Below are 16,911 nucleotides of genomic sequence, written 5' to 3'. Positions count from 1 at the left end.
TACAATTTCCAGACATCTTCAGTAAAAAAAAGTAAAAGTGGAATTAGAAAAAAATTACCTTAATATAATTGGTCATTTACCAAAAATCAACCACAAAACATCATACTGAATAGTGACTCTTAAGCCATTTGCACAAAAATTAGGGATAAGATGTAAAGACCAACTATCATCACTATTATTAACATTATTTTTGAGATTTCTAATTGCAGAAAATTAAATGATCAGTATAAATTTGTTACAGAAAAGACCAAATATCTTTATTTGAGGATTATGTGAATGTTCATCTATAAGATTAAGTAGTCAAATACGAAACAAATATGTAAAAATCAATACCTTGATGTGTATAAGGGTGAAGTGTCTGCAGCTTTGAAATACAGTAATAAATTAATGGATTAATGGATAAATAGAGAGGTGGCTATATGATAAAGCAAATATCCTAAAATGAAAATTATAGAATCTAAGTAGTAGATACATATTTGTTCACTGTAAAAATTTTTTCTTTTTCAAAAAATTGCATAGCAAAAAGAAATGTCATTTCTGTCCATACTGATCTAGAGATTCAGTACAACAGACATTTTGTGGAACTTGTCAAGCTGACTGTAAAATTTATAAGAAAGAGAAAAAGGCCAAGAATACCTGAAGCTCTTGAAGAAGAAGCAGGCAGAGGGTTTTGGCTTACCCGATACCTGGAATTATTTAATTCCGTATATTATTTATACAGAGGTATACAGATAAACTAAAGAACGAAACAAAGAGCTTAGAAGCAGAATTTATACACACACACACACACACACACACACACACACACACACACTTACGACAGCTGCGTGGATGGGTAGATTGATAAAGAACAGTTTTTAATAAATTGTTCTGGGGAAATTGGTGATCCATATTTTTAAAAATTATAATAGTTCTTCCTCTATCTCATACCATGCAAAAATTTTATTCAAGGTAGATTCGAGACTTAACTGGAAAATGCAAAACTATAAAACTTTTACAAGACTATATAGGAAAATATATAAATTTTTTGACTTCAGGATAGAGAAGGATTTCTTAAACAAGATGCAAAAAAAAAAACATAAACCATAAAAGAAAAGATTGATAAAGTCAAATGATAATAAAATTAGAAACTTCTGTTCCTCAAAAGATAAAATAAAGAATCCCAAAAACTTGGGGAAGATAATACTTCCCATGTAACTAACAAAGGATTAGTATCTAGATTATGTAAGTAACATCTATAAATCACTAAGAAAAGACAAATAATAGAGGAGGAAAATGTATAATGTCCTGAACAGGCACTTCATAGAAGATGAACACCAAATGGCCATAATATCTATGAAAAGATGTTCAACCACATTAGTAACTAGGAAAATATGAAATAAACCGAATGAGAGACCATTTTTTACCTACCAAAAAAATTAAAGATAGCCACAAAAATTAAAGTCTGATAATACCAAATGCTGGTAAATATGTGAAACAACCATAAATTGAGTATCTGCTGGTGGCAGTGTAAATTGGCACAAGCTCTTTGAAAACCATTTGGCATTACCTAGTAAAGCTGAAAATATGCCTACCCTATGGCCCAGCAGGATATCTGAGAGAAATTCTGTTCTTTATATGAATCATATACAGGAGTATTCATAGCAACCCTGTTGTGTAATAGCAAAACCTGGAAACAAGCTAAAACTGGTAATAATCACCAGTAGAACAAATGAATTGCAGTATATTCCTATCATGAATCTGTGCAGGAGGGGAAATAAATAAACTGCGCTGAAATGTCACCACAGGGGTGAATCGCCAGAACAAGGCATTGAGAGGATAAAGCAAATTACAGATGACTACAGATGACTCTGTGTATAGAGAGTTTAAAAAAAAACTAGTAGGTTATTTAGAGATACAAACAAAACATGGAGGTTATGAATGGGAATGACAAAGTTAATTACTTGAGGGGGAGTATCAGGGAGCAGAAATAGAGAAGAACATAGTGGGGCCTTCATAAGTGTAAACAGCAGTGGGGGGGTGTGTGACATGTGATGTGTGTTTTTTTTTTTGTTTTTTTTTCTTAGTACACTGCAACTATTTTATAAATACTCTCGATTTCAGTAGATAATAAACATAGAAAAGACCACATATACAAAGTTATTGAGAGATCTTATCCCTAATATACAAGCAGCTTCAAAGAATTTTTTTTAAGTCAAAAATAGGGTAAGGAAATAAACACAATTCATTGAAAAGAAAATCTACATTGCATATAAAATATGGAAAGATAATCAGCCTCATTAACGATCAGAGAAATGATCATTTAAATTAGATACTCATCAGATTACCAAAACTTTTAAAGAATTCCACCAACCAATGCCAGCTGTGATGTGGGACACATCCCTACAATGTAGGTATGATTGTACATCACAACATTTTAGAAAAATCCATACTCATTTATGTCTACCAGGTAAAAAATTATAATCTTTCTACAAATATATGGTGAACATAGAACTACAGCTGTTTGTGGGACTCTTTCTTTTTTGGAGCTCTTGGTAAGCATCATAGCTTTATTTCTGATATCTCCCTTGGTATCCTTTCCTGGGCCTGTAGATTGCTAGAATTATCTTCCACAGACCAGTCCAAAGCACAGATCTTCTAAAAGTTTTGAGGTAAAAATTAAGTACTTAGGGAGGACAATATACTAGTGGAGAGGCAAGAGAAAATATGTGAAGCCCACTCATTCATCAGAAATGGTTGTCGGGTTGGGGAAAGATTTGCACCGTGATTTTGCCCTACTTCCCAAAGAACAAAAGCTTCAAAAACTCTCATCAATTAACCTAAACTGTGGATTATAATCGCACTTTTATAGAAATATACTTGTGTCAAAACCTCCATCATCTCTTCAGAAAAATATGTATAGACATTAATTGGTCCATATGAAGGTAAAACAGCAGAAGCATTGGAGCTATATTGGTTAATACTTTGTGGTCCACTGAGTTTATTAGGCATAACTAGCTATTTTGAAAGAAATTATATATAGTCAAGGAATGGATCACTCACACACGAAATGTGACCCAAAGATTTTTTAAATTGGCTAAATCTTGTCTAGATTATTTCTCTCTTCCTTTTACCTCTGATATATTTATGAATCTTCGAAGTCAGATGTTTCCTCTCAGACTGGGGAAGTATAACCTGGATGTAAATTGTGCGTTGCAGTCCATTAGCAGTAATGCACAATAAAATGTGATTAGCAATAATCACCGGTAAAATTCTATCCTGTTCCCTAATGCCTCCCTTGTTAGCTACTGCAGCTTCTTTGGGGATAAACCTCCCAGCTATAGTAAGCTGGACCAAGAGGGGGTGGGTAGTTTCTTCACCAAAGACCAAGAACTTGAGCTTTCCCATTTTTTATTTTCCTGGGCTGATTGTACTTCAGGGTAACTGGGAAGAAACCATTACTTGAGGTTTTATAAAGTACTGACTTTATAAATAGTCACTAGTGTGATAACCAATGTTAGGTATTAATTGTGACTAGATAAAAGCAGAGTCTCACATTCTTTCCTTCCCTTGATAAAAGTTTCCAGCCTTCAAGAGTTTTCTATACCTCTCATGTTCTTTGACATTAATTATTTTATTCACATATTCTTCAGCAGATAGTTATTGAGCAGCATTGCGCTAAAGGCTGAATATACAGTAATAAGATTCCATCCTTTCCCTAAAGGAGTTTGCAGACTGGAATCTGTCTGCCTCCTTTCTCCCTCTTCCTCTCTTCCCCCCACCTCTCTCGATCTTGCTCTCTTTGTTTCATTGATTGCTTGCTTGTTCGTTTTGTGACATACCTTGTCTCTCTGACACCCCACGACCACCGCCACCAACAACTAGGAAAGCCCTATACTTTCTTGCCTTCCACTCTCAGGCTCTGTTGCATCTTCTGTCACTTTGTGTATGATAATAAGTGATCTAGTTGTCAAGTCTGAGCCAGGGTTTTCTTATTCATCTTGTTCAGCTTGGTATTCTTGATCCCCAGCAAAGAGTATGAAAGATGTCAAGGAGACCTGTCAGCCAACTGGCTCTCAGAAAGTAGCCTGTTACTAGTCAGTGAGCGTCAGGACTCCAGACCGTAGTTTTCTGAGTCCCGAAACTCAATAACACACCCAGATTTAATCAAGTTAAGAATGACCTATTCGTGCTGTTCCAACTTAGAAAACACTGATTTCTAAAGCAGAATACTAATTTTCTGGTTTACTTTGGAAGGTACAGCTTTCGTAATAACCAATGTCATTCATTTGTTTTGTTCTCTTTCTCCTAGTTGGTAGGTTCATAAGCCAGAAAGTTGCTCAGTGAGCATGAAATTAGAATAAAAGTAACTGTGTATATGGAATGTGCTCAGTAGGCTGGGCTGACTGATGAATTAATTGCTCGTTTCATTGTAGCACCAGCATTGCTACAGCTTTCTCCTGTCTTTCAGGGACTCCCCCTACCTGTTTCCCAAGATGGACCTTAATATCGTTCAATCATTAGGGAAATTTCATGCTTTCATTTTTATGACATTGCAGGGGCTGACACAATATTGATTAATAGAGTAGGATCTAGCTTCTTTTGTCCTCAGAAACCCAATTTGGAGAATAATGTTTTGTAAAATCCTTTAATTTGCACTATATGAGACTAATCTGCTATGCAGACCTAGACTCAGGAGAGGTTAAGTATGATTAACCTGATTTCTCATTTCGTGTGTGTGTGTATGTGTGTGTGTGTGTGTGTGTGTGTGTGTGTGTTTATATGTGTGGTTCTTACAACTCATTGGCTCATCAATAAAGGAATTGGAATGGCGTTTAGCAATACTTACAGTGACAAATTAGACTTCACGTTTACCTTCTTACCTAACACTTCACTCCAGGAAAATTCTGGTTCTTCAGAGCCCAGCTTAAATCTTAGCACCTTTCGTGGACCCTTAGTATACCCTCCCCATCCCCAGACAGAATGAATTATTTTCTTCTCTCTGATCCCACAGAAATGTTCACACTGTTACTTCTGCTTCTATCATTTTGTGTATAATAATGTGATCTAGTTGTAAGGTGTGAGCCAGAGTTTTCTCATTCATCTTGTTCGTCTTTGTATTCTTGGTCCCCAGCAAAGAATGTGGCATATACTTGATGCATAATAAATTTCTTGGATAAACTAATAAGTGTTTCTCTAGAGAATCAATGCAGTCCTTCTAGAACAGAGGTCATCAAACCAAAATCAGCCCCCACCTGTTTTTATAAATGAAGTCTTATTGGAACACAATCGCACTCATTCGGTTACATACTGTGATTGCATGCTACAATAGCAGAGTTGAGTAATTGTGACAGAGACAAGAGCCCACAAACCTAAAATTTTTACTAACTGGCCCTTAACATAAAAAGGTGCTGACCTCTGGTTTAGATGTATATTTCCTTTCACTCAGCATTGCTGGATAAACTGAAAATGTCTTACTCATTGGTTGCCATTTATCCAGATGTTTCAAAAAGTAATATATCATTACTTTTAGTCTATCAAGTTAGTACAAAGGTAATCATTAAGTTATAGCTGTATTTGATTACAATCCTGAGGATAATACTCTGGTATTATCAAACACGTCATTGAAGTTGGATGTTTTCTAAATCATGTAAATACTGCATTCACAAGTCATCATTTTGTTGTCATATTTTTGGGACCTTGGTTGAAACTAAGATAGAAGGAGTCCCATTATAACTGGCTAAATATTAAACACCTAACTCCATTTCATTTAAAATTAGGGGGAATAAAAGATTATTTCTAGAGATTTGTAAAAGTTATCTGGCAGTAGAAGGCATGAACATATTTTCTTCCAGAGTAGCCTCATACTAAAGTTTTGATCTCTAGACTTACATAGCAATGGACTTCTGTTCAGACAAGGTTAAGTAGAGTAAATTAAATACTATGAGTTTTCTATTCATGATTTTTATTCTAATTTTATATGTAGCTGTTAGCACACAGAACACACCTTCAAACCTATTTGTTGAATTAATGTCCTGGCAAATAGAAATATTTATAGAATTCATTTATTATTACTACATTGCATTAGGCCTTATACATATAGAAATAGTAAATTTTATCATTATTCAGAAGAAGGCACGGTTTTATCGAGCTAAGATTGGTAAACAAGACTTGACAAAGAACATACAATTAGAATTACCACTGAAGAACTGAAAAAAACAAAAAGAATAGATATGGAAGGCCTATAAGGCAAGGAGATGTCATTAACAGAGACAGGTACAAGTAAAGTGAATTTAAGGAATGGGGTCACCCCAGCTGCCTGAAGCAGTTTGTTTATGCAGGTTAGAGTGGTTGCACAGAAAATCAAACAAGTAGGTTAAGTCTCTTGCTATAGAATTTAAGTACTTTAGTTAGCTTACCTTAGTAAGAAACCACAAGATGTTTGAGTAGAGGAATGAAAAGACGCTGGTATGGAAACGACTACACCTCTACGAAGGAGTAATACACAGTGACAGGAAAGAATGATACAAGAACGTTTGAAACAGATGTTGACTAGATACGGGGGCGAAGAAAGTGAGGATGGCAAAACTAATCACAGGGGTGTTAAGCCTCAGAAAATATGGTCTTGTCATTAATAAAATATAGAAAATCAGAAACATGACAAGAGAAAGACGATTTACTCATTTTCTGACAGAGGAGGTTGTGCGCTCAGGAAAGAAGCCAGGCCTTGGGAGGTAGACTTGGGGGTCCCCACAATAAAGGGAGAGGTAGTCAAAAGTCTTGTTGCAGTGAGATTAAGGAGAATGAAGTCCAAGTACTTAGTATTTAGAATGAAGTCTTACTATTTACCTGTCATGAGACCACTTACATTACCTTTGAAAATGAAGACTAAGTCACCAGTGTTCTAATTGCTGGTGAAGGTAGTAGTGGAGCGATTTCAAAAAGCCCAATGGAAATTTTACATAAAGCTAAATAACTTAATAAACAAAAATGTCACATTTCTTTTTCTGATATTATAACAATCCAGTGTTGGTTTTTATGCAGACTAGAAATTCTTATGTCCATTAATGTGTACTTGACTGATTTAAAATGAGAAAGTGCATTATTACATAATCTCGCCTCTTTGGCCTTTTGAAAGCATTCGTTTAAGTGTTCCTTGGAACACACTTTGGCCAGTGGGTGAGATAATGACGTGAGGTTGCCTAGCAACAGGCTCTGTGATGGGCAGAATGAGGCTTTTAGTCCCAAGATGTCCAGTAACTGCAACATTAATAGGTTACAGAGTGTTTCCATGTATATTGTTTCATCTGGTCCTCTCACCACTTATTAAAACATCTCCCAGCTACCTCTAATTCAGAAAATAATTAGGCAGTCTCCTTTTTAACTTTGCACAGTCCTAGCCATTAAGAGTTGCTTTAGGATTGATCAGGAAAAGTCCTGTACTTTCTTTTCTTTGGCTTCTATTAAGAAAATTGAAATTCTGCTGCTTTTTTTTTTTTTCATGTCCATTAGCAAAATCACCTCAGAAGGCCTTTGTGCCATGTCTATGGATTTTCTTTATGTGTCTGTGTCACATCTGTGGGTATTTAATTCAGTTACCCAAAGAGTAATGATACAAATATTCTTAATAAATATTTGAGACTAGAAGTAGATTTTGACATGGACATATTTCTGACTCTTGCACTTTATTCTATATGTTTCAAGGAATTGATTATTGTAATCTGAGTATCATTAACTAAAAACATGAAAAGATGATAACTAAAAATCCTTAGAGTATTTGTCAACATCTAGTGTTTCTTTAGAGCTTTGAACACAGATTCTTAAATGAGAGCTATATGTACATTTCATGTTTTATAAACACGTGTGTTTAGAAATTTCTCCTGAAATAAACAAAATTATAAGCAAAATTAACCTGCATGGTAAATTGAACTCTTTGTTTGAAGGAGGACTATTCTCATTATACTTCAGGCTAGGAAGTTGCTGATTTTTTTTTTAATTTTAAAAAAATAGAGACAGACACACAGACACCACCAACAGACAATTAGGAGGGTAGTTTCACACTCAAATATGCATCAAATATTTAAAATAACATCTCAGATAACTGGGTATGCTGAAAGATTGCATCAAATAGCATCCTTTGCTTAATAAAGTTCCAGGTTGAACCTTAGGAGCTATCAGCGTTGTCCAAGGTGGAATAAGTGGCACCAGTGGAATCTAGCGCCTACTTTTGACATTGAACTCATTCACAAAGCCTCTCCATTGATTGGTTTTTGGCATCCGTTCGATTGTCCCCATCCCCAGCAGCTGCTGCCCTTTAGAGTGCCAGCATAACTCAGAAAGGCAAAGATCATTCTGTTCCAAACACTGAGGAGCATTTGACATCTTCACAATCACAGGAGGCCAGTCATACTGTGCTCTAACCCATCTTCAAAAAAGAACCTTTCAAAGACATTAATGTCTTACAGCTGAGCTCTGGCTTAAGCAGCCTTTCCTATGTTCTGCCTTCCTCTGTCTTAGAACTGGCCATAGGCTGTTAGCAAGGGAGAGACCAGAAGAGAAAGCTTTGACTCTCACTTTCTCCCTAAATCTCCCAGATTCTCAGGGATGACTTTCCTTCTGCACTGGCTTTAGGAGATATGGGGGTGCTGGCTGGGTTCCTGTGAGAAGGCACTAAAACCCAAAGGCAAAAAAAGGCATGGAGAGCAGAGCCCCAAGTGTTTGAAGCAGAGTTGAAGCCAGAGAAGGAACAAAAGGAAAGTCATGTTGGTCCCTGCTTTGAATTTAAAGAGTGATTTGGTGGTGTTCATTTTTCCTTATATTGTTCATTCCAATATATTCAAAGCTAAAGCTCTTTGTGATTGGTATTCAGCCTCAGTCCAACAGGACATCTCCTGGCTTGACGGGGATGTTCCTCCACATAGCTGTGTTTCCTCTAGCTTAAAAAAATGGTATTTGTTATTTTCTATAGTTAGGAATTGAGGCAAATCCCTTAGATTCAGAGATGCACTGACATTTGACTCATGGCTTTAAAAATAGTAATAATAATAATTGTGTTTTTTTTCACATATGTATATATCCTAGATGGTGCCAAAGGCCCCAAATCAGTAAGGGCATCCAGTTCATTGGTGGTGCAAGGAGGAAAAATTAAGCGAAAGTTTGTGGATTTGGGGTAAGCACTTCATGATGTAAAACGCAAGCCCTCTATAAAAGAAGGATTAAAGGAGAAAATGTCTAATTCTCCTTTCTGACTGTGTGCTGTCATTATAGGGCTCCATTACGAAGGAATTCCAGCAAGGGAAAGAAGTGGAAAGAAAAAGAAAAAGAAGCCAGCAGGTTTTCTCCAGGTAGCAGGTATGGATGAGTGATTAAAAACACAGATTTATCTCTCTATCTAAACTTTTGGGCCCCCTTCCATTAACCAAAATCAATAGTCAGTGTCTTTGAGCCGAAGTGATATACCTAGAGGTGAGACGAAAGAAAAATTACACGGTTTATGTTTGTTTTACTCCAATTAAAGCCTATACCTGGCCTTAGGTATATCCATTGGTTTCATTTTAGAATGATGGTCACATGAACAGCATCAATAAATGTTTACCTGAAAGCAGCATAAATATACGTGATATATGCTAAAGCAATTAGACATATTTCAGCTTTGTTGCCTGGCTACTCACAATATTAGTATCTTCTCTTTTGTGAACTCTGAAAGGGTAATTTTGCATTTAAGTACCTACTGGCATTCAAGCCTGTTCTGTCCACATGTATGTGCAAATGACCACCGTCTCTTGCTGGACTCAGCTCTTTAATTGCTTGCAGGTCCTATCAACTATGCTGACTGTTCTATTAAGACTTTCCTATGGAGGAGGGAGCTTTGTACAGCATGTTGTCAAGTTTCCCAATTTTACTCTGAGATTATATCATTTTAAGACAATAAAGCAGAGAGCTCCAAAGTCTGATTGCCTGGGTTTGAATCAGAGCTCTCAGCTTGAAAATCTTGGGCAAGTTATTTAGCCTCTGTGTCTCCATTTTCTCATATGTGAAATGAAGGTAATAACAGTACCTACCTTATAACATTAGTATAAAGATTAAATGAGTTTTCATGTAAAACATTTAAAATGTACCTGGTATTTAAAAAAAATAATAAAGATAACAGTTTGTTGCTATTATTATTATTATTTGCAAGTTACAGAGAAGTTCTATATTTATCTTTTCAATTGATTTTTATAATAAGATTGGGAGGACTTATGATAATACCATACTTTATCGATGAGGAACTTCACCTTTATAGAATTTAATTGATTAGCCCAGGATTATGCAGTAGGTAATTAACGCCAATTAACTGGGGCTTGTGCCTACTGTCTAGATGTCTTTCCAACACTCCATGTCCCCTCCAGTTACTTATGCATCTTATAATGTTATTTCTTTATGAAATTTGGGAGTTATCTCAAAAGCATATACTAAGGAAGAAACAGACAAAATGCTAAGAATCAAATACTTTGAAATCATTCGGGGACCACTTATCCATTTCATAGATTGTCCCCTGCTGTTTCCTTTTTTCTTTTTCTCTTTTCTGGCATACAGCTCGGTGAGAAATTGTACCTTCTCCCTGAGATTACAAGAGAATGGGATGGGGCATAAGTAGAGAGAATTCCAAACTAATTATTTTTGCTAGTCTGGATTTCCTTTATGCTGCAAAATGGAAGAAGTATAGAAAGTTCTGTTTATATTGGGGACAAAAAATCTCAGGAAAAATAAGGTGATCATGTAACTCAAAGGAGATTTAACTTTGTGTGGTTTCGGAGTGAGAAATACCAAACACTCTACTTTGTAAGTTAAAGTTAAGAATAGAAAACTGTCAAAATACTAAGGGAATAAAACAACAAATAATGAAACTGTTTAAAAGAGAGAGATGTCCAAAAACACAATGGAAGAGAAACTCAGATACTACCTCTGAGTTTCTCACCTTTGAGGCTAAAAGGGTTGTAAGCAAAGGCATTAAGCAGGGGCGAGAAAGTTCGACTGAATTTCATCTTAGTAGAGAGTATCACCACCTTGTATAAATTCCAGATGAAAATCATGGGTAGTAAGGGTTGGCTGTCATCAGCATGCTGCCTCACCATAGCTAATGCCAACTTTTGAATCAGTAGCCAGCCGAGCTTCTAGCTTGGCTGCCTAGCCAGCTGTATATTTTTAAAAAAATTAACTCTGGAATTTCTCTGCTTCAGTCATCACAGAGTTCCATGTATACCAACACTACAAAATACTTTTGAATTAGAATCATAATTGTTGAATTATTTCTAATTGCAGTAGAACTTTTACAGGACTGAAAAGAATTTATGTAATTGAAAGAGTAGAACAGAGAAGAAGAGTGACTTTTTCTATTTCTCAAAAAATAATAATAATAATTTGTGAGCTATCACAATGATTTGGTTAACACTAGTCATATCTCATGACAGCCTCTGTTCTCCCATGTAGACTGACGTTGGGTCCGGAACTGTGTAAAACATATTCCAGAAAGAACAGTTACTACCGAGAAGTTGCTTAATGCAATTGAATTGGTTTCACAAGGGCCCTGATGAGAGGCGGGTGATAGACAGGATTAACTGCAAGGTCCTATTGCAGTTGTGAAGAACTGGGAATAAACTCATCACCCCTGTGAGACTTTCTCAGAAAAGGGAGGGAAGATTCAGTAATGAGTTAGTCATCTTATCTGCTAGGCCTTTCTTCCAGTTCCTATAAGATTGTAAAATCTAAGGAGGTCATTTATTCAGTTATAACCTGAGGCTATAGGACATTAAAGAGGCAAGATGTTTTCTAAGTTTGGTCTTGGTTTTAGTTTTTTCCTTCCCAAAGGGTAAAGAATTTATTGTGTTCCTTGTGGAGACATAATGACTCAAATACATCACCAGCATGAAACAAATAGATGAGGTTAAAATAATAATAATAAATAAATCCTACGAAGAAATATAGTTTCGTTCTGTCCTTTTCAAGTATGTGCTCAGTGAACATTCAGATTTAAACAGGTAGCATAGCAGATAAGAAAAGTAGGAAACTTAGTTGTCAGAGCTTGTTCATCCCTTAAAGTACACACCAAAGAGTAAAATAAAATCCGATCCTAAATTCTAGAGTCAGTAGCCACTGGTGTCGATGGATTGTCTGCCTTATATCTCCGTGGGAGAAGCTCCCAGTTTAGTCACTAAGGGGAAGGCTCCTGTGAGCAGATCTGTGTATCTTAGAACAAGGCTAGATGATGGCTGTGGGGAAATGGTGGGGAAGGGAAATGGCACTCTTCTGGGGAAGCGAATCTGCATTCACCTTAAAAGTGTGAACAGTGGAAAAAACACTGTCCTGGAATCCAAGTATTCATCCTGACTTTGCCATAGGTAACTCTCCGAATATCTTGGGCCTTGGTTTCTTACAAAAATTAAGTGAGGTGGACTAAAGCTGCCTGGTCTCTTAACTCCCCATCCATCTCTATCCGCACTATTCAATATGGTAGGCTCTGGTCAGATGTGGCTACTGAGCACATGAAATGTGACTAGTCTGTATTGAGATGTGTTGTTGGAGAAAATGCATGCTGGATTTCAAAGACGTAGTATGAAAAAAAAGTGAAATATCCTATTAAAAATTTTATAATACTGTAATCAGTATTGGAATCATGTTGCATAATAATATTTTGGGCTAAATAAAATATATTATAAAATTAACTTTACCTTTAAAATTTTTTTCATGTGGCTACTAGACAGTTTTAATTTATATAATGTGGTTCATATTATATCTCTATTAGATGGTGTTGATCCATATGAGTCTATGAAAAACAAATTCTTGATTTCTTACTCATTTAGTTGTTCTATAAATTAGCATGTATTCTTATTTATTTTTTTATCTATATGTACTTCTCTTTGTTCCAGATATAATTTGTTTATATACAAAAGTACATATGATACAATATAATTTATTTTAAAAGTAAATTGGGTAGGGAAAAAGAAGATAAAGTAAAAAGTAAGCTTGTTACTTAAAATAGGACATCTTCAACAATACTTTCTTCATAGGAAGTGTAACAGTGGCCTTCAGTAAAAGCCAAGAGCATAATGTCAAAGTGGTTAAGAGCCTGGATTCAAATCCCAGCACTTAACATATTGAGCAAGTTACTTAACCTCTTTGTGCCTCAGTTTCCTTTTCTGTAAAACAGAAGCATATACATGCCTCACATGCCTCTTCAGATCATTGGAAGGATTAAGAGAATCACATTTAAGCACATTCTAAGTTGTTAATAAATATAAATGGCTATCATAATTATCTAAATTCTCATCATAAGAATATAAAACAAAGTATTCTCTGGATGTATTTTGCTGGCAATCTTGTTCATTCAAGGGTGACTTTGGTAATATCTTGAAGATTGACTGGACTATGTGGATTATAGTTTAGACTCTTTATAGATGTCATTTCAAAGAAGCTTTAGATAAATCCTGGCATTATAATAAGTTTGAGATCATACCCCATGACAAGTACCTGGAGGGCAGCTCTGCCTGTTAGTGAGCATGGGCAGAACCTCTGCCCCTGAGCTGGAGTGGAAACACACCCTTTCAGAAGAGTTGAGGAGCTGGCTGAGCACATGTGCAGGAAGAGAAACTACCTCGCCTCTGCCCAAACCTGGCCCACAGAGGAGCCAGAATTGTCCTTTAAAAATTTTTTTTTTTTTTAAACAAGAAACAAAAATGCATTCGTAAATGGCCCCCAGCGAATGGCCATTAGAGAAAAGCAGAATAATTCGAAACTAGAAAGTTTTAAAGCACACATTACCGAGCCACTATGTGGCCATGAATATGTTGACAAAAACTCAGTAAAGCACCTATGGACGCTCAACTTTTGCACTAGAACTTCTATGGGTTCTCCCCTTCACTTGATATTTTTAATGTCCAAACATAGCTTTGTTCTTAAAAAGAGGATTTTATGAGTTATAAATTAAGAGGAATTTTTAGTCTCTAGTTTGAAAACCTAGCTTTTTTTTTTGGTTTCAGTTCTACTTAAAAATCTTGTCATTTTGTTTATACATCTAGTAAAATTTTGTATAAAATAAAAGCAGTCACTTTCAAAGACCTGTGAATGTTAATTTAATCTTGGTAGTACAGACTTGTTTCCTCATAATTGTCCTATTTTTAGCTGCATTTATAAATTTAATCTATTCATTTTTCTTTTTTAAGTACTCCTCAAGGTCTGAAATGTGACAAACTTAAATTTTTAACAAGTCAACAATTTTCCATTCTTTAAAAACTCTCAAAAATACAATAAAGTGATAACTGCAGTGACTCTAAACATCCCAATATTCCTATCAGTGTTTTTTGTTTTTTTTTTTACATCTTAATCAGTTAAATCTGAAGCCATTTAAATATATTGAGATAGAATCCGTGGATAAATTTCTCAGATTTTTAATAATACATATTTTCTTAAATCCTAAGCAACATGTTATTCTTAAACTTAACATTTTTGTTTTAATAATATGGATTTCAATTTAAACCTTCCCTATATGAAGGAAGACTCACTAAGAGAACAGTTTCTCGATCTCAGATGAGTGTAGGGGAGGGAAAATTTATCTTTTTCCCTCCACCCTCCTAGGTCATCTGGCCAGAGCCCTGTAAATTAGACTGACAAAAGACAGCTTAACAAGAGAAAAGCAAAAAATGTATTTAATAGAAATTTTCTGTGACACAGAAGACTTCTTAAGGAAATGAAGACCCAAAGAAGGGATTAATAAGCCTGAGCATTTTTATGGTAAGTTTGATGAAGAATGAAAAGTCACAGAAAAATGTGATAGGACAAAAAGATATGAGATAAGGATAGTAAACTAGGGTAAACTTAGCAAAGCCTGTGCGTTCATTTGTTTAGATTCCTCTTAGCGTCCCCCATCTACAGAAATAAGGATGATCCTTTCCTCCTGGTATAGGGAAGGGCACAGGGAAGGACCCTTTCACGTGAGTTTGATGACCTGCATCCAGGTGGATGGGGAGATCAGAGAGCCCTTTCTGCACCTGCTATTTCTCAGATTCCTTCAGCTTAAAATATTCAGTACAGCAAGGTGCCACATTTTGAGGTAGCGTGTCTTGAACCCTGGCATAAGTTCGAACACTGTATAGTGACCAGCTCAGACGGGCTGTTGGTTATTGAGCAGAGATTTAGACCATAACTGAGGATCTGGAAGTAGGATACGTCCATGTGGTTGCCTTAGCTGCAGATGGACACTTGCTTGTCATAGCTGTTATCTGTTAGGGTCTCCAGGTCCCCTTCAGAAGGGGCTGGCTTTACAACTTCAGTCTCCTTGGTGGATGTTAGAACCACACAGAATTGCTTCATCTGATATGGGTAAATTGATGCCTGCAGCCCTTCTGGTTTTTCTGATTTTCTTCAATTAACCTCCTTTACTACTTGTTTGAATTCTATATTCTGTTTATGCTTTTTCTGTTCTGGCAACTCCTGAACTACTAATTATATTTCGATGACATCCAATTAGATTCTGAATACTTCATACACCTTGTCCTTGAAGCTAAAACCCACCAACAAAAATCACCATGGAATGTTTACCTGAGAAATTTAATTTTGGGGTGCTATCCCCAGGAGAAGCTGGTTTCAAGATGTACATAAGTGAGTTAATTGCTCTGTAGAATTGTTAACTATAAAACACTTACATGCCAGGAAACAGTCAGTCTCCCTACCTCCTTCCCCATCCCAGCCCCACAAAAGACATTTTAGGATTACAGAGACTTAATTTGAAGCCATTCTTTCTCTCAGTTCCTGCTAATAAAACAATCAGAGATGTAGCGGTGACTTGTAATTCTCTTTTTTCCAAAAATGATAATGAGCCATTAATGTACACGCTAAAAAAAGAAGGTGAAGGAAGTACAGGACACATGCCTATTTGATCCTCTAGAAATTATTTTCTACCAATCTTGATTTTTCACAAAGATTATTAAGGATCTATATGGAGCTTGTGCACCTTAGCCCATGACCTGCCATCAGTCAAAAAAAGTTGGGGAGGGAGGAAGGGAAGAAAGGAGAGAGAAAAGGGAAGAAGGAGAGAAGGAAGAATGTTACGTAAATCTTTACGTATTTCTCCACAAAGTTACAGACTATAAGAGTGGTCAATAATAGAACAACTACTACCAAAACTTCTCTGCTTTTTCCATAGGCCCAAGAGTTCAGTTTCTCTTGGAGGAAAAATGGCATTTTAGAAAGCATGTTTAGTAATCTGATAGGTCTATGATTTAAAGTAACGGAGAGTTTGCTCTTTTAAATGAATATTCTGTACTCTGGGTCCAAGCACATAGAACTATACCACTTGTCAGTTACTTATGGATACTGGCAAACACACAAAGGTTACATCAGTTCTTGGAGTTTTAGAGTCAAGGATACACAAAGAATGAGGGGAACAGGATACAGCCTCAGCAGGGCACAGCCAGACCTCTGGGAGAATTGGAGAATACTTTTCAGAGTACCCCAGGACCTGGTGGTTTGCAGCTGAGAGGATGTGGTTATCTCCTTAGAAGTGAGCTTGCATTGCTTTCTGTGGACTTTTCTTCCATGCCTTCTATTATTTTCTGTTATCTAAGAAAGCCTCTGGATATCACCTGAGGCCGAGCTTCCATGATTTCCTTCATCACACTCATACTTGGCCTCCCGGCCTGGCCTGTCTTCTGTGCTGGATGTACAAGTCCACCTGGAATTATCAGTCTTGGATATTTTTCTGGCAGTGAGAATTTTATCAAAGAGTTTAGATGTGGTCTCCAGATTTTGTTTGAAGTATTGCCTGGCCAGGATTTGAACTGTCGAGAGTCCTTTTCAAAAAGTCCTTAAAAGAACAAAAATTAGGTAACGATATTCTTATTTCTTATTTAAAAAAAAAAAAAAAGTGGTGGTGGTGGTTCTAAAAACATTGTTACA

The 16,911-nt window shown here is 36.1% G+C and overlaps 1 protein-coding gene across 1 annotated transcript in view; it reads left to right on the top strand.

Annotated features, from left to right (window-relative positions):
* The window catches only part of PPP1R9A (protein phosphatase 1 regulatory subunit 9A), a 274,958-nt gene that overhangs the window by 243,391 nt on the left and 14,656 nt on the right, over positions 1-16,911 (top strand). The window contains exons 16-17 of the mRNA XM_023533105.1: positions 9,061-9,148; positions 9,247-9,330. Coding sequence (XP_023388873.1) covers positions 9,061-9,148; positions 9,247-9,330 — 172 coding nt within the window. The remainder of the gene's footprint in view (positions 1-9,060; positions 9,149-9,246; positions 9,331-16,911) is intronic.

This window comes from Pteropus vampyrus, unplaced genomic scaffold (assembly GCF_000151845.1).
Source record: "Pteropus vampyrus isolate Shadow unplaced genomic scaffold, Pvam_2.0 Scaffold4, whole genome shotgun sequence".
NCBI lineage: Eukaryota > Metazoa > Chordata > Mammalia > Chiroptera > Pteropodidae > Pteropus > Pteropus vampyrus.
Note: the sequence above shows the minus strand (reverse complement) of the source record. Positions and strands in the feature narration are given on the sequence as shown.